The following is a 14303-nucleotide window of genomic DNA, read 5'->3' on the forward strand; positions in this document are numbered from 1 at the left end:
ACGTTCATCTGTGGCTCTATGGGTCAGACAGTTGAAAAGTCTCCAGGTCTTGGTGGAAACTCAGTGGCCGCTACCCTCTGGGACTCCCATCTCCCTTCCTTTTGCATTGCAGTAACAGGACTTGCTCCCTCTCCCTTTCAGTCCCTTTACTGCAATGCAGAAGCTGCACGGCAGACTTGATGTATTTGCTTTGCAAAAGTGAGGGTAATGGGTATAAGATCAACATTGAATGGTGCCCAGTAAAAGGCAGAAACCCTTGGAGCAGCAAACAAGCACTGGGTTAGCCGAGTCATTCATATTAGCCAGGCTTTACCCTGGAACCAGCAAGCAAAGGTGCCTGCTACATCTCAAGCTACTGCCTTTAACTGAGCGAGGCTTCCCAAGAAGGGAATAGGAGAAGCTGCCCCACACCTCCGTGCCTGTCCCAGCTCTGCAAGGCATCAGGCCTGGCAGCCAAGGCAGTCACTGGCTTTGTGCCTCCACCTGGCGACAAGAGCGGGTGTTACAGTTTAGCCTACATAATTCGGTTTTATTTGGGGGACGGGGAGTGAAATGATCAGGGAGGTGTTCTGGCTGGGGTGATGGGAATGAGCAAATCTGTCTCCTCTCTGTAAGGACAAAGTGTATAAATAGACATCTCTTAGTTTTCTCCTGACTTGCCTTTGTAGTGATACGTGATGGGATGTTTGTCATATTATTTATTCTGCCCGCCTTTGCACTGCAGGTGGGATGCATGCCAGCTGGGGTGTCCTTAGGTCCCCGTGGGCTGGCTGAGCGAGCGGAGGGGCAGAGGTGCAGCTTTTTGGGATGTGAAGAGTGCATCGAGTCAAATGCCACCTCCCCTGCCTCCTACCTGGATCACAGTGTCAGTGGGGGGGATTCACCCTTCTCTCTTCCCCACCTCCCCCTGTCACGTAATCCATTTAATCCCCTGACAATAAGGCTTTTACTGCCAGCTCTGCGGAGCCAATATTGCTAACGGGCAAGCTGTCTCCTCCGTCTTGCATCAACAAAAGAGCTAGCCAAATCTAGAGCCTTGGTACCTCCAGAAATGATCCTACAAAGCAGAATAAACACAGCTTGATTTCACAGGTATCCAGGTCTCCTCCTAGCACTGCCACTTTAAAACAAAACCTCTCCTGTGTACACATATTTAACAAATGGGGATAAACCTTAGTGCTTTTCTTACTGAAGGCAACTTTGGGAGCTGCCTGATGTTACTGGATCACACTGTGGGACCAGTTCAGCTGTCACGCTGCCCTGGGAGGGAATCTGGAATCTGGATAAAAAGTGCTGGAGGGTGGGTGGGTTTGGGGAGTCTGAGTCTGTAGCTGTTTTAGCCGTGCACTGAGTCTTGGCTCTGATCTGTGCCCTCAAGGCTGCCGTTGTAGAGTGGGATGTGATTGAAGAAAACCAGTGTTAGGTTTTAACACTGTGGAAATCTTTTCCTCCTGTTGTCTAAGCAGCCGGGCTGAAGTATTGCAGGTCCCTTCTTGGGACCTGGAGTGGATTCAGGCCTGGGAGATGGACCTCTGGTTCCAGCTTATGAACACTGTGCAGTCCGCATGGGGCATAGTGTGTGGCTAAGGCTGTGGCAGCTTGGTGCCCACCAGAACTCCTTACCACCCTCAGACAGTGCCTCTGCTCTCTCACCTTCTCCCCAGCTGTAGCCTACTTGAGAAAAGATAAACATACAGCATCCCTTCTCCATGCCTGGTGTCAATAGTCTGGGGCTAACCACTTGCTATGGCACTGGGATCCCTTAAACCCTGCCCCAAACTACCATATTTTCAGGGTATCTCAATGTAGAACCAGTCCTTGGGAATGGAGACATCTCCTATCCCAAGGAGAGGTGGGTGGCAGCAGATGCTCCTGTTGACTCAGACGCTGCTCATCGGGTCTGGAGTTGCCCAGTGGGCTGTAGGCAGCTGAACAGGTTGTGTGCTGTCCCCCAGGTGGTGGCCGCTCTCCCCAGAAGATCGTGCTCTCCAGAAGATCACACCATTCCAAGGCAACAGCCTGTCGCACTTACCTTGTACTCTTGTTTCCCGCAGGGGTCCTGACAGCTGGAGAGCACAACTTTCCCTTCCAGTTTCTGCTGCCAGGTATGATGCAGATAAATGGCTGAAGGCACTTCCGCGTAAGCCTTGGCTTTTGCAGCCTCTCGAGCTGTGCTGAGCAGGACTTGGGCCGGATGACAGAAGCAGGCTGGCAGCTTGGCCCGGAGATGCTAGAGAGAGCGTAAGGTCAGCCATGGACAGCAGAGCAGCTCAGACAAGCGAGTACCTTCTGTGGTGGTGCAAAGCCAGGTCTGAGCTGTCGCTGATGCCTCTCCAAGCGTGACCCTGCGCGCTCCCTGGATGTGGGCAGGGGTCCTGGCCTGTGGCTAGCCAGCCGTCCTGCACGCAGCGCGCGCAGAGAGAGGATCACTGCTCTTGCACCTGTGGTTGCAGAGGATCCCTTCTGTAAGGAGGTTGCAGCAAGGTCTCTGAGTGACCTAAGTGTTCAGCTTTGGGGGAATCTCCATGTGCTTTGTCTCTTAAGTACTTGCAGAACTCCTTAGGTGAAGGGGACAGCTGTTTAAAAGGACTATACTTCCAGTTCAGAAACACTTGGCCTGACTCAGCCTTATGATCCTTTTCTTTCCCTCTTGGCTCCAGCCTCTGCTCCTACATCATTTGAAGGCCCTTTTGGCAAGGTCCTCCATCAGGTGAAAGCTGTGATAGACACACCTCGCTTCTCCAAGGACTACAAGTGCAACAAGATCTTCTATGTTCTCTGCCCTCTCAACTTGAATGACATCCCTGACATCGAGGTAAGAACAAGGAGGAGCGTGGCTGGGAAGCGCCAGGGCTGCAGCCCTTGTCCTTGTCCTGTGTGCTGTCTGGGGAATAATTGTGTGGTTGGACAACTCTCTGACTGCACGTCCTGACTGTGCAAGATCAGGACAAGGACTCCTGATCTGTCCTGCCTTGTCCTGCCCTGCTCCAAGTGATGTTTGACTCCTCTGCACGCTGCTTTGACAGATTTAGGTGAATTTTCAGCACGCAGAGAGAGGTGTTGGCCAACAGCACTAGGTTCTTGTAGAGACGTGAGTTTGGGGACTTTGCTTTGGAGGGAAGAGTGACTAAGAGGACAGCAAAACTGGGGGGATGGAGAAGTGAGACCTGTTGTCTGCGGCAGTGCTGTGTTGCTGGTTCTTTGCATCCTCTTAGACCAGATATTTCTGCTTGTTTGTTTTGAATCTCTGAGTGTTTTCCTGGAGGCGCTCTGACTCTCTCGAGCCAACGTCTCTGTCTTTGCTGTCCTGCAGCAGCCCAACACTATGTCAGTCACCAAGAAGTTCAACTACAAGCTTGTGAAAAGTGGCAACATTATCTTGACTGCCACCTCGGATCTGAAAGGGTACATCGTGGGGCAAGCGATCCAGCTCCGCACGGACATAGAGAACAAATCGGGCCGGGACACCGGGGCTGTGGTAGCCAGTCTGCTCCAGGTGAGCGTCGGAAAGGGTGATTCTTCGGCTTGTGCTGGTACTCCACCCCCGTGAGGCCTCTGAAACTGGGGCAGTTCTCACCAGTGTGTGTCTCTGCTGCATGTGGCTGGGAGGTGGCAGTGAGGAGTCCAGACCTCTTGCTAACTCCATTTCTCTTTACCTTCCTGGGGAAAGAGGTGGTAGATCTTGTCTTGCTTATACCAACTCAGTCTATCGTATCATGATGGGTATTTCTGCTCTGCTCATATTAATGCACATTAGGTTTGTACTCATGCTTATTTGACAAAGCAGTTGAGTGGTTTTGTGTCCTGACTTACGTTTATGAGAGACAGAAGACTGTCTGCAATGTTTCTGCTAGCTGTATTTTCTCCTGTCTGTACAGAAAGTGGCTTATAAATCCAAGCGCTGGATTTACGACCTGAGGACCATCGCAGAGGTGGAAGGCTCTGGAGTGAAAGCCTGGAAACATGCAGAATGGAAGGAGCAGATCCTCGTTCCGGCACTGCCCCAGTCCATTCTGCAGGGCTGTAGCCTCATACATATCGACTACTACATCCAAGTGAGTAGATCAGTGCTGCTGGGGAGCTGCAGTGGGCTGTGCTGCAACTTCCATGCTCCCTTCTGGGTAGAGCTCAGTCTCTGAACTCTGTAGCTGTGTGGTGCAGGTGGCCCTCGCTTCAGGTGAACCTTCCTGGTGCAGTGTATAATGAAGAGGATGCCACTGTTTTTTCCTTTTCTTCCAGGTTTCCCTCAAGTCGCCAGAGGTTTCGGTTACTCTCCCCATTTATATTGGTAACATTGCTGTGAACAGGGTGCCGCTGAGCCCCTCCCGGTCCATCCAGCACATACCGTCTGCGGTGGTACCCAGTGCTCCCCCGGAGGAAGAGGAGGCTGCCAGCGGTTATCACCCGATGGACAATGTCTCGATCCCCACCAAAAGCCATTCCCAGCAGCAGCCGTTCAGCTACGCCCCAGGACTGAGCTTCCAGGAGATAAGGGTGGACTCGGAGCAGACGGGCTCCCCAAACCACCCCACGCTTTGCCTGTCAACGGGAGCCACTGTCCCTTACTATGCTGAGGGGAACGTGGTGCCTGTCCCCACGGCCAGCTCGCTCATTTTGCCTCCAGAGTACAGCACGTGGGGCTACCCATACGGTGAGCAGCCTGCTCCGGAGAGCTGAACGGGCTGGCAGTGTGGTAGTAAATGTCTCCTGCAACAAGAGTCTCTTTGCTAGCTGTGAACTGGGTGGGAATATAGGAATATCAGTGTGCTGGGGGCTGATGTCAGAGGGGATCATGAGATCTCTGCCTGCTTTAGCCTCTGCAGGAGTCCCCTCTTACAGCTGTAAAAGCTGGCTGTCCGTTCCCACGTCTCCACCCGTGCCTGCCCTGGGCTCGCCGTGAGAGGATCTCCCTGTTCTTAAATGAGCTTTCAGCCTCCCACTGATAGAAAAACTTCTTGGCTTGTGTTGAGGCTGGTGGGAACAGAGCCAGGAAAATGATGTAACCGAAATCTTCTGTCTGACTTGGAGTGGGCCTGCAGCTGGTCTGAAGACACAAGCTGTGGGGGCGGGAGCTGAAAGACTGTCCAGGGTGAAAAAGCTTGGGGAAATCCCAGCGTGCTGGATTGCTGGAGCTGTGCTTGTCCCAGGCTGGGGTGGCAGGGACCAGTGGTGTCTGTTAGCACAGACAGACTTAGCGCAGTCCTACCCAAATAAACCCGTCTGTTAGCACTGGGGTAATGAGACACTCGATCTGTCAGTTCAGCCCTGGCTTGGGGCGCATGGAGCACGGGTCAGCTGTGACCTGGAGGTGTCGGAGTACAGGAGGATGCTTGTGAAAGAAGGGGAGGCACAGAGCAGGAGTTTGAGGTGCTGATTTTAACCTCTGTAGGCATCAGGATAGGGATGGGACCGGCTGGCTCAAATTCTGCGTGTGCATGTGCCAACCCCATAGATTTCAGTGGTTCAGGTCCTGGAGAGAGAGTGCCTGCATGCCTGACACCTGTACACGTTAGCAGTTCGCTTTACTCTGCACTGAGTTACGCAGACTGGCGTAAAGTAACTTTGGGCCCCTCACTCCAAAAAGGCCATTGAATGACTCGAGCGTGTCCAGAGAAGGGCAACGGAGCTGGTGCAGGGTCTGGAGCACAGGTCTGATGGGGAGCGGCTGAGGGAACTGGGGGGGTTTAGTCTGGAGAAGAGGAGGCTGAGGGGAGACCTCATGGCCCTCTCCAACTCCCTGAAAGGAGGGTGCAGAGAGGGGGGATGAGTCTCTTGAGCCAAGGAACCAGCGCCAGGACAAGAGGGAATGGCCTCAAGCTGCGCCAGGGCAGGGTCAGACTGGCTCTTAGGAAGGATTTCTTTGCAGAAGGGGTTGTTGGGCGTTGGAATGGGCTGCCCAGGGCAGGGGGGGAGTCCCCATCCCTGGAGGGGTTGAAGAGTCGGGTTGACCCAGCGCTGAGGGATCTGGTGGAGTTGGGAACGGTCAGGGTGAGGTTCATGGTTGGACTGGAGGAGCTTCAAGGTCTTTTCCAACCTAGAGGATTCTGTGAAGGGAACCTCGCAAACACCCACCATAACCGCTCTTATTCTTTCTTTCTCCCTCAGAGGCGCCTCCATCCTATGAACAGAGCTGCAGCAGTGCCAACTCCAGCATCAGCAATGGCAACTAGCCTCCCCTGCTTCGAGTCCCGCTGGCGCTGCCCACCCCAGGCGCCATGGTTCACCTGCCTACTGCGAAGTCTGGTACAGCACAAGGCGTCTTTTTATCTCTCTGGCTGCTTGGTGGGGTAAATGGCACATCCTGGCCTGGGCTTTTTAAGTCTCTTTCTAGGGAGGGGGAAAAAGAAACCCAAAAAGGGCAGCCAGAGTAACCCGTGTGTGTGCATAGGAGAGGTCTGAGAAACTGAACCGTCTCCTGTTGCTGCACCAAGTGCTGGAGAACTGGTTTTGCTCCAGGGATGCCCTCTGCAGCAGCCTGTGTTCTGTACTGTAGTCAACACTAACTGCTTTACTATCAAAGCACCTGCGATGCCTTATCTGAAATGCTCCTGACTTGGCATGTCTCCACTGTAGGTGAAGGCTGGGCTGTGTGGACTTTCTCTTCTTTTTAGTGGCCATGTGCTCTCCAGAAGTGGTTTTGACAGCCCTTCCTCCTTGTCCTCATAGGTCCTAAGGGTAGCTGAAACAGGAGGTTTCTTGGAGTAAGCAGGTTTGGAAGGTCAGGGACTCTTCAAAAGCCAAAAGCACAAGCCCTCGCTTTGCCTGTGTTGTGGGGTGAGTGACTGGCAGCCTTCGGTCCTCTCGCAGCGGGCTGGGCCGCTGCCTGCGTGGGGTGAGAGCAGAGCAGGCTCTGGCAGCGGGGAGCTCACTGGGGCACTTGCTCGTAACCCAGGAGGCCCTGGTGAGCTGCAGAGGGAGAGCCCGGCCTTACCATGGGGTGCCCAACAGCCAGCTTCTGGCCTTTTTCAGCAAGGGCAGCTTTTCAGAAGCCCTGTAGGAGACGGTCCATCCTTTTGCTCACTGCTGGAGCGCAGCGCCCAGGACGAACAGTGCTAGTTGGTCTGGAAGCGGGGGGCACCCGATCCCCTGAGTCCCTTCTCCCACCCCTGCGGGGTGCCCTCGCCATCCCAGCTGCCGCTGCCTTCGGCAGGCCAGAATTACATGACAATCAAGTTACAAAAGTCTGTCCTGATGCTACCTCTGAGTCTGCCCAAGGACCCTGTCCCTGGAAGCCCTTCCCTCTGGGACGACCCTCCCTCGAGGCCCAGCCTGGCGTCTCTCGCAGGAGCGGTCCCGCTGCCGGGCAGCGCGGGGGTGCCTGGCCTGGGGACTGTCCTCTCCACGAGCCGGTACTGATCACCGCTTGTCACCTCTCGAGCCACAGCAGGATGCAGAAATGAGTGAGCGGGAACACAAACTGCTACGCCTCATTTGCAGCCTCCGCTGGACCTGGCAGGTCGGGGGAAGAAGCTGGTGGATGTAAAACAACATTATTCTTTTGCGCTTCTTTTTTTCCCCACACCCCCCGCCTTGTTAAGCTTTTTTAGTATTGACTGCCCAAGCCGAGGAAACCACAAACCAGATACTAAGAGCTGCAGGCATCCAGCCACAGCTGAAACTGTGGGCTGCAGACCTTTGGCACCTCTGAGAATTGGTCTGCACGCTGCCTCACACTGGGCGGGCAATATCTAACAAACCTTCTAGGAGCACTACAGCCTCTGCCTCCTCATCTTAGCCCGCCTCTGCACACCCCTGGCAGGCAGCTGGGGACAAGCCTTGCTTTGCACTCTTTCTTTGCAAATGCTTTTTATTTTATTTTTTTAAGTGTTGAGCTGCTTTAAGGATAGTGTAGAGAAGGTGCCGTTCTGAGCAGTGCTGGCACAACATGCACCAATGTTGATAGAATGATTGTCATTGTCCCTGAATATATATATATGAGATGAAGTTTTGTTTTTAATGATTGAATTCATAAATACAAATTTTAATGCTGTATTTAATAAATTATTCTAAGAGAAATGCTGTGCTTTTTCATCCATTTCTGATGCTTATCCATGTGCCTGTTCATGCCAAATCCAGGAAAGCACCTTGCTGGTTTCACAAAATGAAGCAAGTTTTTTGCTCTCGCCGGGAAGGATGGCGACTCCTGCCAAGGCAGCTTGAGGAAAACAAGCACAGTGCAGCCTGACCATGGTGCTGAGCTCGTAGTTCCCGATGGTTGGAGGGAGTTTGGCACCCTGTGGGCTTGGCTCTGAAGGGAGCAGCCACTGCAGTGCTGTGTCCCAAAGCCATGGTTTGTCCCGGTGGCCCACGGGTGTTGGGCAGCGTGTGCTGCTGCCTGACGGGAGAGGTGGGCTGGCGGGATGGAGAGGAGAGCGGCCTCTCCCTTCAGGAGGAGGGAGATGGAACAGCCAAGGTCTGGCTGGAAGGGCTGGAGACCACCAGCACATGCCCTCTCCTAAAGAGCCACTTGGAATAAACTTACTAAAAAGGGAACAAGGCTCCTCCCCACACCCACAGGTTGGTGATACCATGTCTGAAGCATGTAGGTGTTGCCTAAATGTTGTCAGTGCAAGTAGCCCGAGGTGGGATCTGTGTCTCAGGCACGAGGATCCTTCTTCAACTTACGTTTCTGCCCAGCTTTTATTATTTAAGACTCTCCTTTGCCTGATGGTCTGTGCCTACCATGAAAAACATTCTTGATACGCAGGGGGTCAAAGGCAGGTGCTTGTGTGTTCATAATGGTATATCTTCCCCAGTGCTCTTCCTCGTCCTCCCGGTTAGTTGAACCTGTTCTGCCTGACTCAGCTCTTGTGGCCTTGCTTGCTGTCAGCAGTACGTATCCCTCCTTTCAGGCCTCAACCCAAATCCCTTCCACACCTCTGGAAAAATTCCTGAGTTGGCAATGCTCTGGATGTGCTGGGCTGGGCTACGGGCTCCTGACCCAGCTGGGCTCTGGGAGAGGGCTGGGCCTGGGCTCCTGTTCATGGTGGAGGCCGTGGAGGGGCCAGCCGGACTCCTGCAGCTCCTGCGTTGTGCCCGGCATCTCTGCAGCGCTCCCGTGCACTTGAGCTTGCTCTCCAAAATGATATTTGCTACAAACGGGTCCTTCAGCACCTCTTGCTGTACGTGGAGTCCCCTTTGCAAAGCAAAGAGCGAGTGGGCACAGTCTTCTTCACAGTGTCCATCTCCACTGGCTGCTGTGGCGGGAGTTGGAGCCAGACCTCATGGTGGTCCTTGTGTTTTTGGATGCTGGGCAGGGCACGCCCAGCTCCTGTGGGGAGAGGCAGCTCTGGCCAGGATGCAGCTGGGTATCGCTCTCCGTTTGAGCAACCTCGCTGTTGTGCAAGTGGACAGAAATAACTGGCAAAGCGTTGTGGTTTTCAACGTTCCTGCCCAGCCTTGCCTGTCACCCAGCGCTGCGGCAGGGAATTGAAGCCTGACGCAAAGAGCCTTGTTCATGTTTCGTGGACCCCTTTGAAACAGTCCTGAGCTGCAGGATGGAGGGGTTAGTCCAGCTCTTCTCAAACCTCCCCCACAGTTGTGGCCCCAGGGCACGGTGGCAGCAAGGTCCTCGGGGTATACAAGTACTTTGGATGAGCGCAGTGGGGCAAAACCCAATGTTTGGGTGTGAGTATGTTCCTCTCTGGAGACAGCGACTGGATGGTCCCGTTGTCCTCTGTCTCGTTGCTGTCTCTCCTCTGCAGCCTCTCTGGCTTCAGCCTCTTTAAGTCCTGGGGAGCTCCTGTAGGCCCCGGGTCATCCCTCTCTCCCTAAAGAGGAAAAAAGCCCATTTTTCCAAACCCAGCTCTGGCTAAAAAACTTCAGCGCACAGGAATTCATTCAAATTTTTTAAGCAATTGGGTTTTAGTTTTGTTTGAAATGGGGAGGGGAAGCAGTGGGGCATGAGTGAAGCTTGCGAGCTAATTGTTTCCAAACCAGCATTCAATGGAAAATACCAAAAATACTGTCTGTCCTTTTTTTTTTCTGCTGCTGCTTTTTCGTCCTTCATGGCTTTGTTCTCGTCCCACTCTCCACATGTGCCACCTCCGTATTTTTGGCTTTTTCAGTGTTGTTTGTGTCTTACTAAACTCTGCTTTGGCACCTGTTGTCCCACTGCCTGCAGGAGATGGGGAAAGGGGCGACGGGGGATGCAAAGGCTCTTCTTTTTGTTGGACAGTCATTCTTTTTAGCTTTCCAATGAACTTTAAGTAATTTTCTAAAAGTAAATATTTTCTGCTAGGAGGTTTTCCCATTGAGCCAACACAAGAGAGGATGTCAAGAATATTCTGGGGTCTGTTTGGTTTTTATTATGTATTTTAAAATTTTTCCAGCTATCTGCAACAGGAATGTCCCATCCCTCCTTCCCAAGAGAGACTGGTGGGGTAAAACCCTTAAAACTTGTGCCCTTTCTTGTACCAATACTTGTAGATGTAATTCTTTTATTCCTTTACAGATTTTGGGGTTTTATACAACAGTATTTGTGATGGCTCTGTACAACCTAAGACTTCTGCGCAATTTATTACTGGGTTTTAAAATGTAAACTAGCAGTTTTACATGTTTACCACGGCTTCTGAGGAGTATTTTTGTCCTGGGTTTTAAATCGCCAAATGTAAAGAACTGAAAAATGTAAATAAAGATCTTTTTTAAGACTACACGTGCTTTTGCTCAGGGTAAAGGTGTGATGAGTGCGCCGGGACCTGCTGGGAGGGCCTGGCACAGCGGGCGAAAAGCGGCTGCTGGCTTTCAGAGGAGGCATCTGTGTCTGCAGCTGAGGCTCAAAAGCTGATTTATAGCAAAGCCACATCTCCTCCAACTTCGTGGGGGAACCGTCGGGGTGGGAAGATGCTGGTGGGGTGATCTCAACTGTCCCTTGCTCCCGTCATGGAGAAAGGTCCAGCTGGACAGCCGCGGGCTCCCAGCCCGGAGGAAGCACTGGGGCGGTTGGGTTTTTCTCTTCCTGCTGGCAGGAATCCCAGGATGTGGAGATCCATCCCTGCTCGCCCCGCTCGGTGCGGGAGAGGGCGATGTCAGCCTGGCTGGAGGGCCGCAGCCCCAGCCGCCATGGCGAAGCTTCTTGCTGGCTCCAGGCAGAGCCCCGCGGCTCCTCTCGGAGCTCACGGCAGCTGCTTCAGGCAAATGGGGAGTTCGTGGCAAAACAGATCTTGTCCTCCCCCCGCTCACGTTAATTATTAGCACATGAGGCTAAACCGCTGGGGCGGCGGGGTTTGAGGTGGGACGAGAACCATGGCAGGCGGCAACGGGCTGCCAGGGCTCTGCGTGCTCCCAGTTATTTCTGCTTCTTGTGGGAGCCTCTTCCCTTCCTGATGGCCCAGGGAGGTTTGTCCCAGCGGCTGCAGCATCCCCGGCTCCAGCGGAGCAAGACGGAGCCCCAGCAAACCCAAGGGGAGAGGTGCCACGAGAGCCAGCGGCCTGATCGGCCGTCCCGCCCTACCAACCTCCCCCTCGTCCCCGTCCCGAAGGCACGAGGGCCCCCGTGGGTGCCAGAGCCTGGGTGTGTGGAGGTTTGTAGGAGCAGGGATGGAGGGGAGCGATTCCCTCCCTCCCTCCATGTCCCACTGAGCATCCCCAGGGCGGGATGGTGGTGATGTTCCAGGGTGACACCAGCCCTCCCTGGAGCCGAGGCTTTCCCGACACACCGTTTTGGGGTGCTGGTGGTTTTTCTTTGTGTGGGGAACAGTCACTCCGTCCTCGGGGAGCCGAGGGGGAAGGACACCCATCCCTGCCGCGCCCACCCTCAGCCGGCCCAGCTCCTTCCCCTGCCTGTGACAGGGAGTGAGGGGACCCCCGGAGCGCTGCTGAGTCCCCACACAGCGGGAGGGGCCATGGTGGGGGCTCCGCGGGGATGCTGCCGAAGCTGCCAGTGCATGGGGCGTTCCCTGGGGGTTTAATTAGTTAATTAGCTGCTGCTAAATTGGGGTAGGGGCTGCTCCGATGGGATGAAGCAGGGCGGGGAGGGGACGGCCGGGCTGGGGCTCTCCCGGCCTCGGGGACTCTTATTTTGACCGCGGCGCGGCCGGGCGGGGGCAGCAGCGGCCGGGCGGGGGCAGCAGCAGCCGCCGGGCCGCGCTCTGGGCCCGGGCGGGGCCGCGGAGGCCGCGGGGGGCGGCGGCCTCTTCCCCGCCCGAGGGCGGCAGCGGCGCGTCCCGCCGGGCCCGGGCTGCCCGTCCGCCGCTCGCCGGGTTTTGGGGCCTCTCCCCCCCCCCCCCCCCCCCACGGCCGGGGTTTGCTGTGGCGGAGACTCTGCAGGAGCGGCCGCGCCCGAGGGCTCCCGCGGGGACCGGCCCCGCGCTGGGGAGGGGGGGTCACCCCGCCGGGCTCCCCCGGTGCGGCTCGTCCGGCAGCGCCGAGGTCACTTAGTTGTCAGAATTTGGGCCCAATCCTGAGCTTGTGCGGGCACCGCCGCTCCCTCCCGTGCTCCGCCATCCCGGATCCCCCCGGTTTCCATAAACGCCTTTTCTCCGTCCTGGCCTCCCGCCCCGCCGGTGCTGACGGAGCTGCGCGGGGCGAGGAGGAGCCGCCCGCGCCGCGAAGGTGTCGGGCTGAGAGCGGGGTGATGTCACCCCAGATGGAACCCCGGCACCAGACCCCAGAGTTTGTGGAGAAAGTCTCCAGGGTGGCCGGGGCCCCTCACGGCCGCTGCCCGCGGGAGAGGGAAAGTCCCGCTGCAAAGCGAACAGAACCGGCCGTCCGTCTGTCCGCCCCCGAGAGGAGCGGGGCTGCGGGGAATCAGCCCGGGGACCGAGGGAGGGAGCGTTGTTCCTCCGGAGAGCTGATAATAAACGTATAAATTGACATCAGGGCCCTCGAAGGCTCCCGTTTCTCTCCAAGAAACAAGCGCTCCCCTGCCCGGGGAGGCAGCGGCGTCTGCCCGTCCCCGCGCCCCCCCCGGTGCCAAGGGGGATTCCCCGGGGTGACAGCAGAAGCGGTTGCGGGGACAAGGAGCCCCTGGAGGTGTTTATCTCCCCCCTCGAGGTATCTTTGCTTTACTAAGAGCTGTGAAAGAGCTAATTGTTTTGCAATCATGGATTTACAAACCTGGGCATTAGGAAGGACCCTGTGGGATTTGGGAGGGTGAAAGCGGCTATTGTGGGTGTGGGAAAGGCTGGAAACACCCCCCCCATGGGACCCTCCGGAGCAGGACCGGGGCGAGCCGCTCCCTCCTCCCTGGCACATCCATCCCTGTCTCTAGCGAACTCCTAATAGCTGGCCGCATAAAAATAGCATAAAAGTGGGAGAAGTTACACCAGGAGATGGTGTGCACAGGGTAGTTTTTTGGCTGGAGGGACTCCGGCTCTGCCCGGTATCTGCGCACACGGGTTTTGCTCAGGTTCGGGGCCGGTGCTGCCGCCGGGCGCTGTCCCGGGGCGCTACGGACGCTCGGGGAGCTCCAAGCTCTCGCCCTCGCCCAGCTCCGGCCGGGCGCCGCGCTGCTGGGATAAAACCCACCGCGGGGAGGTCTCGGGGAGCTCCGGGTACAAGCAGCAGAGTCGCGGTGTGGGCGAGGCTGTGCGCGGGGGGCCAGCGGCCCTGTCCCCGGCTCACCCCGGCCCCGCGCCGGCTGTACGGCAGCCTCCCGACGGGCGCCGCCATGACGCCGCACGGCCGGAGAAGCCCCGCGGGGGCCGCCATGCTGCCGCGCGCATGCGCGCTGGCCGGCGGAGCGTCTCCATTGAGAAGAATGAGGGGAAAGGGGCGGAGCCAAGGCGTGAGGAGCCGCCGAGGGGGCGGGGCTACGCTCCGGGGCTCCGGCCATGGCCACAGTGGATGCCGAGGTGAGTGAGAGCGGCGGCGTCCATCTACCCGGGCGGGGGGAAGGAAGATGGGGGAGCGTGCAGTGGTATCGCCCAGGGCCAGGCGGGTTCTGTCGGAGGCCGGGAGGGGGGCCGTGCCCCCGCCGCCCCATGGTTCAGTCCAACTCCTCTGAGGGGAAGAATGTGGGAGCTGCTGCCATTGTGTGTAGGGGGGCCCGGGACTCTGTATAAGTAACACCCCTCCACGGTGAGTCAGTGGTATGGGCCATACAGGTTCCGGGGTTCCCCCAATGGGAGCGAGTGCGTGTGGCGGAGGCGGGGGGAGCGGCGAGGGCGCCATCCATGTTCCGGGGCCCCCCATGCGGCGGGGCGCCGGGCGGCGCTGGCGCGTCTCCATCCAGAGTCCAGGGCCGGCCGGGCGCGGCGGCGGCGGCCGGGCCGCCGCTATGAGGCATGCAGGGTCCCGGGCGGCGGGCCGGCGCCCGTGCGGGGGCAGGCATGAGCCATGCAGGGCCCTGGGCCCGCGCGGCG

At 56.8% G+C, this 14303-nt stretch overlaps 2 protein-coding genes across 4 annotated transcripts in view; both read left to right on the forward strand.

Moving 5' to 3' along the window:
- Positions 1 to 10652, forward strand: part of ARRDC1 (arrestin domain containing 1) — a 39817-nt gene extending 29165 nt beyond the window's left edge. Inside the window, exons 3-8 of the mRNA XM_074891468.1 lie at positions 2055 to 2105; positions 2661 to 2815; positions 3314 to 3496; positions 3879 to 4055; positions 4240 to 4651; positions 6106 to 10652. Of these exons, the coding sequence (XP_074747569.1) occupies positions 2055 to 2105; positions 2661 to 2815; positions 3314 to 3496; positions 3879 to 4055; positions 4240 to 4651; positions 6106 to 6170 (1043 nt within the window). The 3' untranslated portion in view covers positions 6171 to 10652. The remainder of the gene's footprint in view (positions 1 to 2054; positions 2106 to 2660; positions 2816 to 3313; positions 3497 to 3878; positions 4056 to 4239; positions 4652 to 6105) is intronic.
- A 3085-nt stretch (positions 10653 to 13737) lies between these two features.
- The window catches only part of EHMT1 (euchromatic histone lysine methyltransferase 1), a 123422-nt gene continuing 122856 nt past the window's right edge, over positions 13738 to 14303 (forward strand). Inside the window, exon 1 of one of the 3 annotated variants that reach the window (XM_074891077.1) lies at positions 13738 to 13793. In XM_074891077.1, the coding sequence (XP_074747178.1) occupies positions 13773 to 13793 (21 nt within the window). In that variant the 5' untranslated portion in view covers positions 13738 to 13772. Of the gene's footprint in view, positions 13794 to 13995; positions 14020 to 14303 lie in introns of those variants that run through there. The other 2 variants (XM_074891082.1, XM_074891084.1) reach the window with 2 other exon arrangements.

The sequence above is a fragment of the Strix uralensis genome, chromosome 21, assembly GCF_047716275.1.
Source record: "Strix uralensis isolate ZFMK-TIS-50842 chromosome 21, bStrUra1, whole genome shotgun sequence".
In the NCBI taxonomy this organism is placed as follows: domain Eukaryota; kingdom Metazoa; phylum Chordata; class Aves; order Strigiformes; family Strigidae; genus Strix; species Strix uralensis.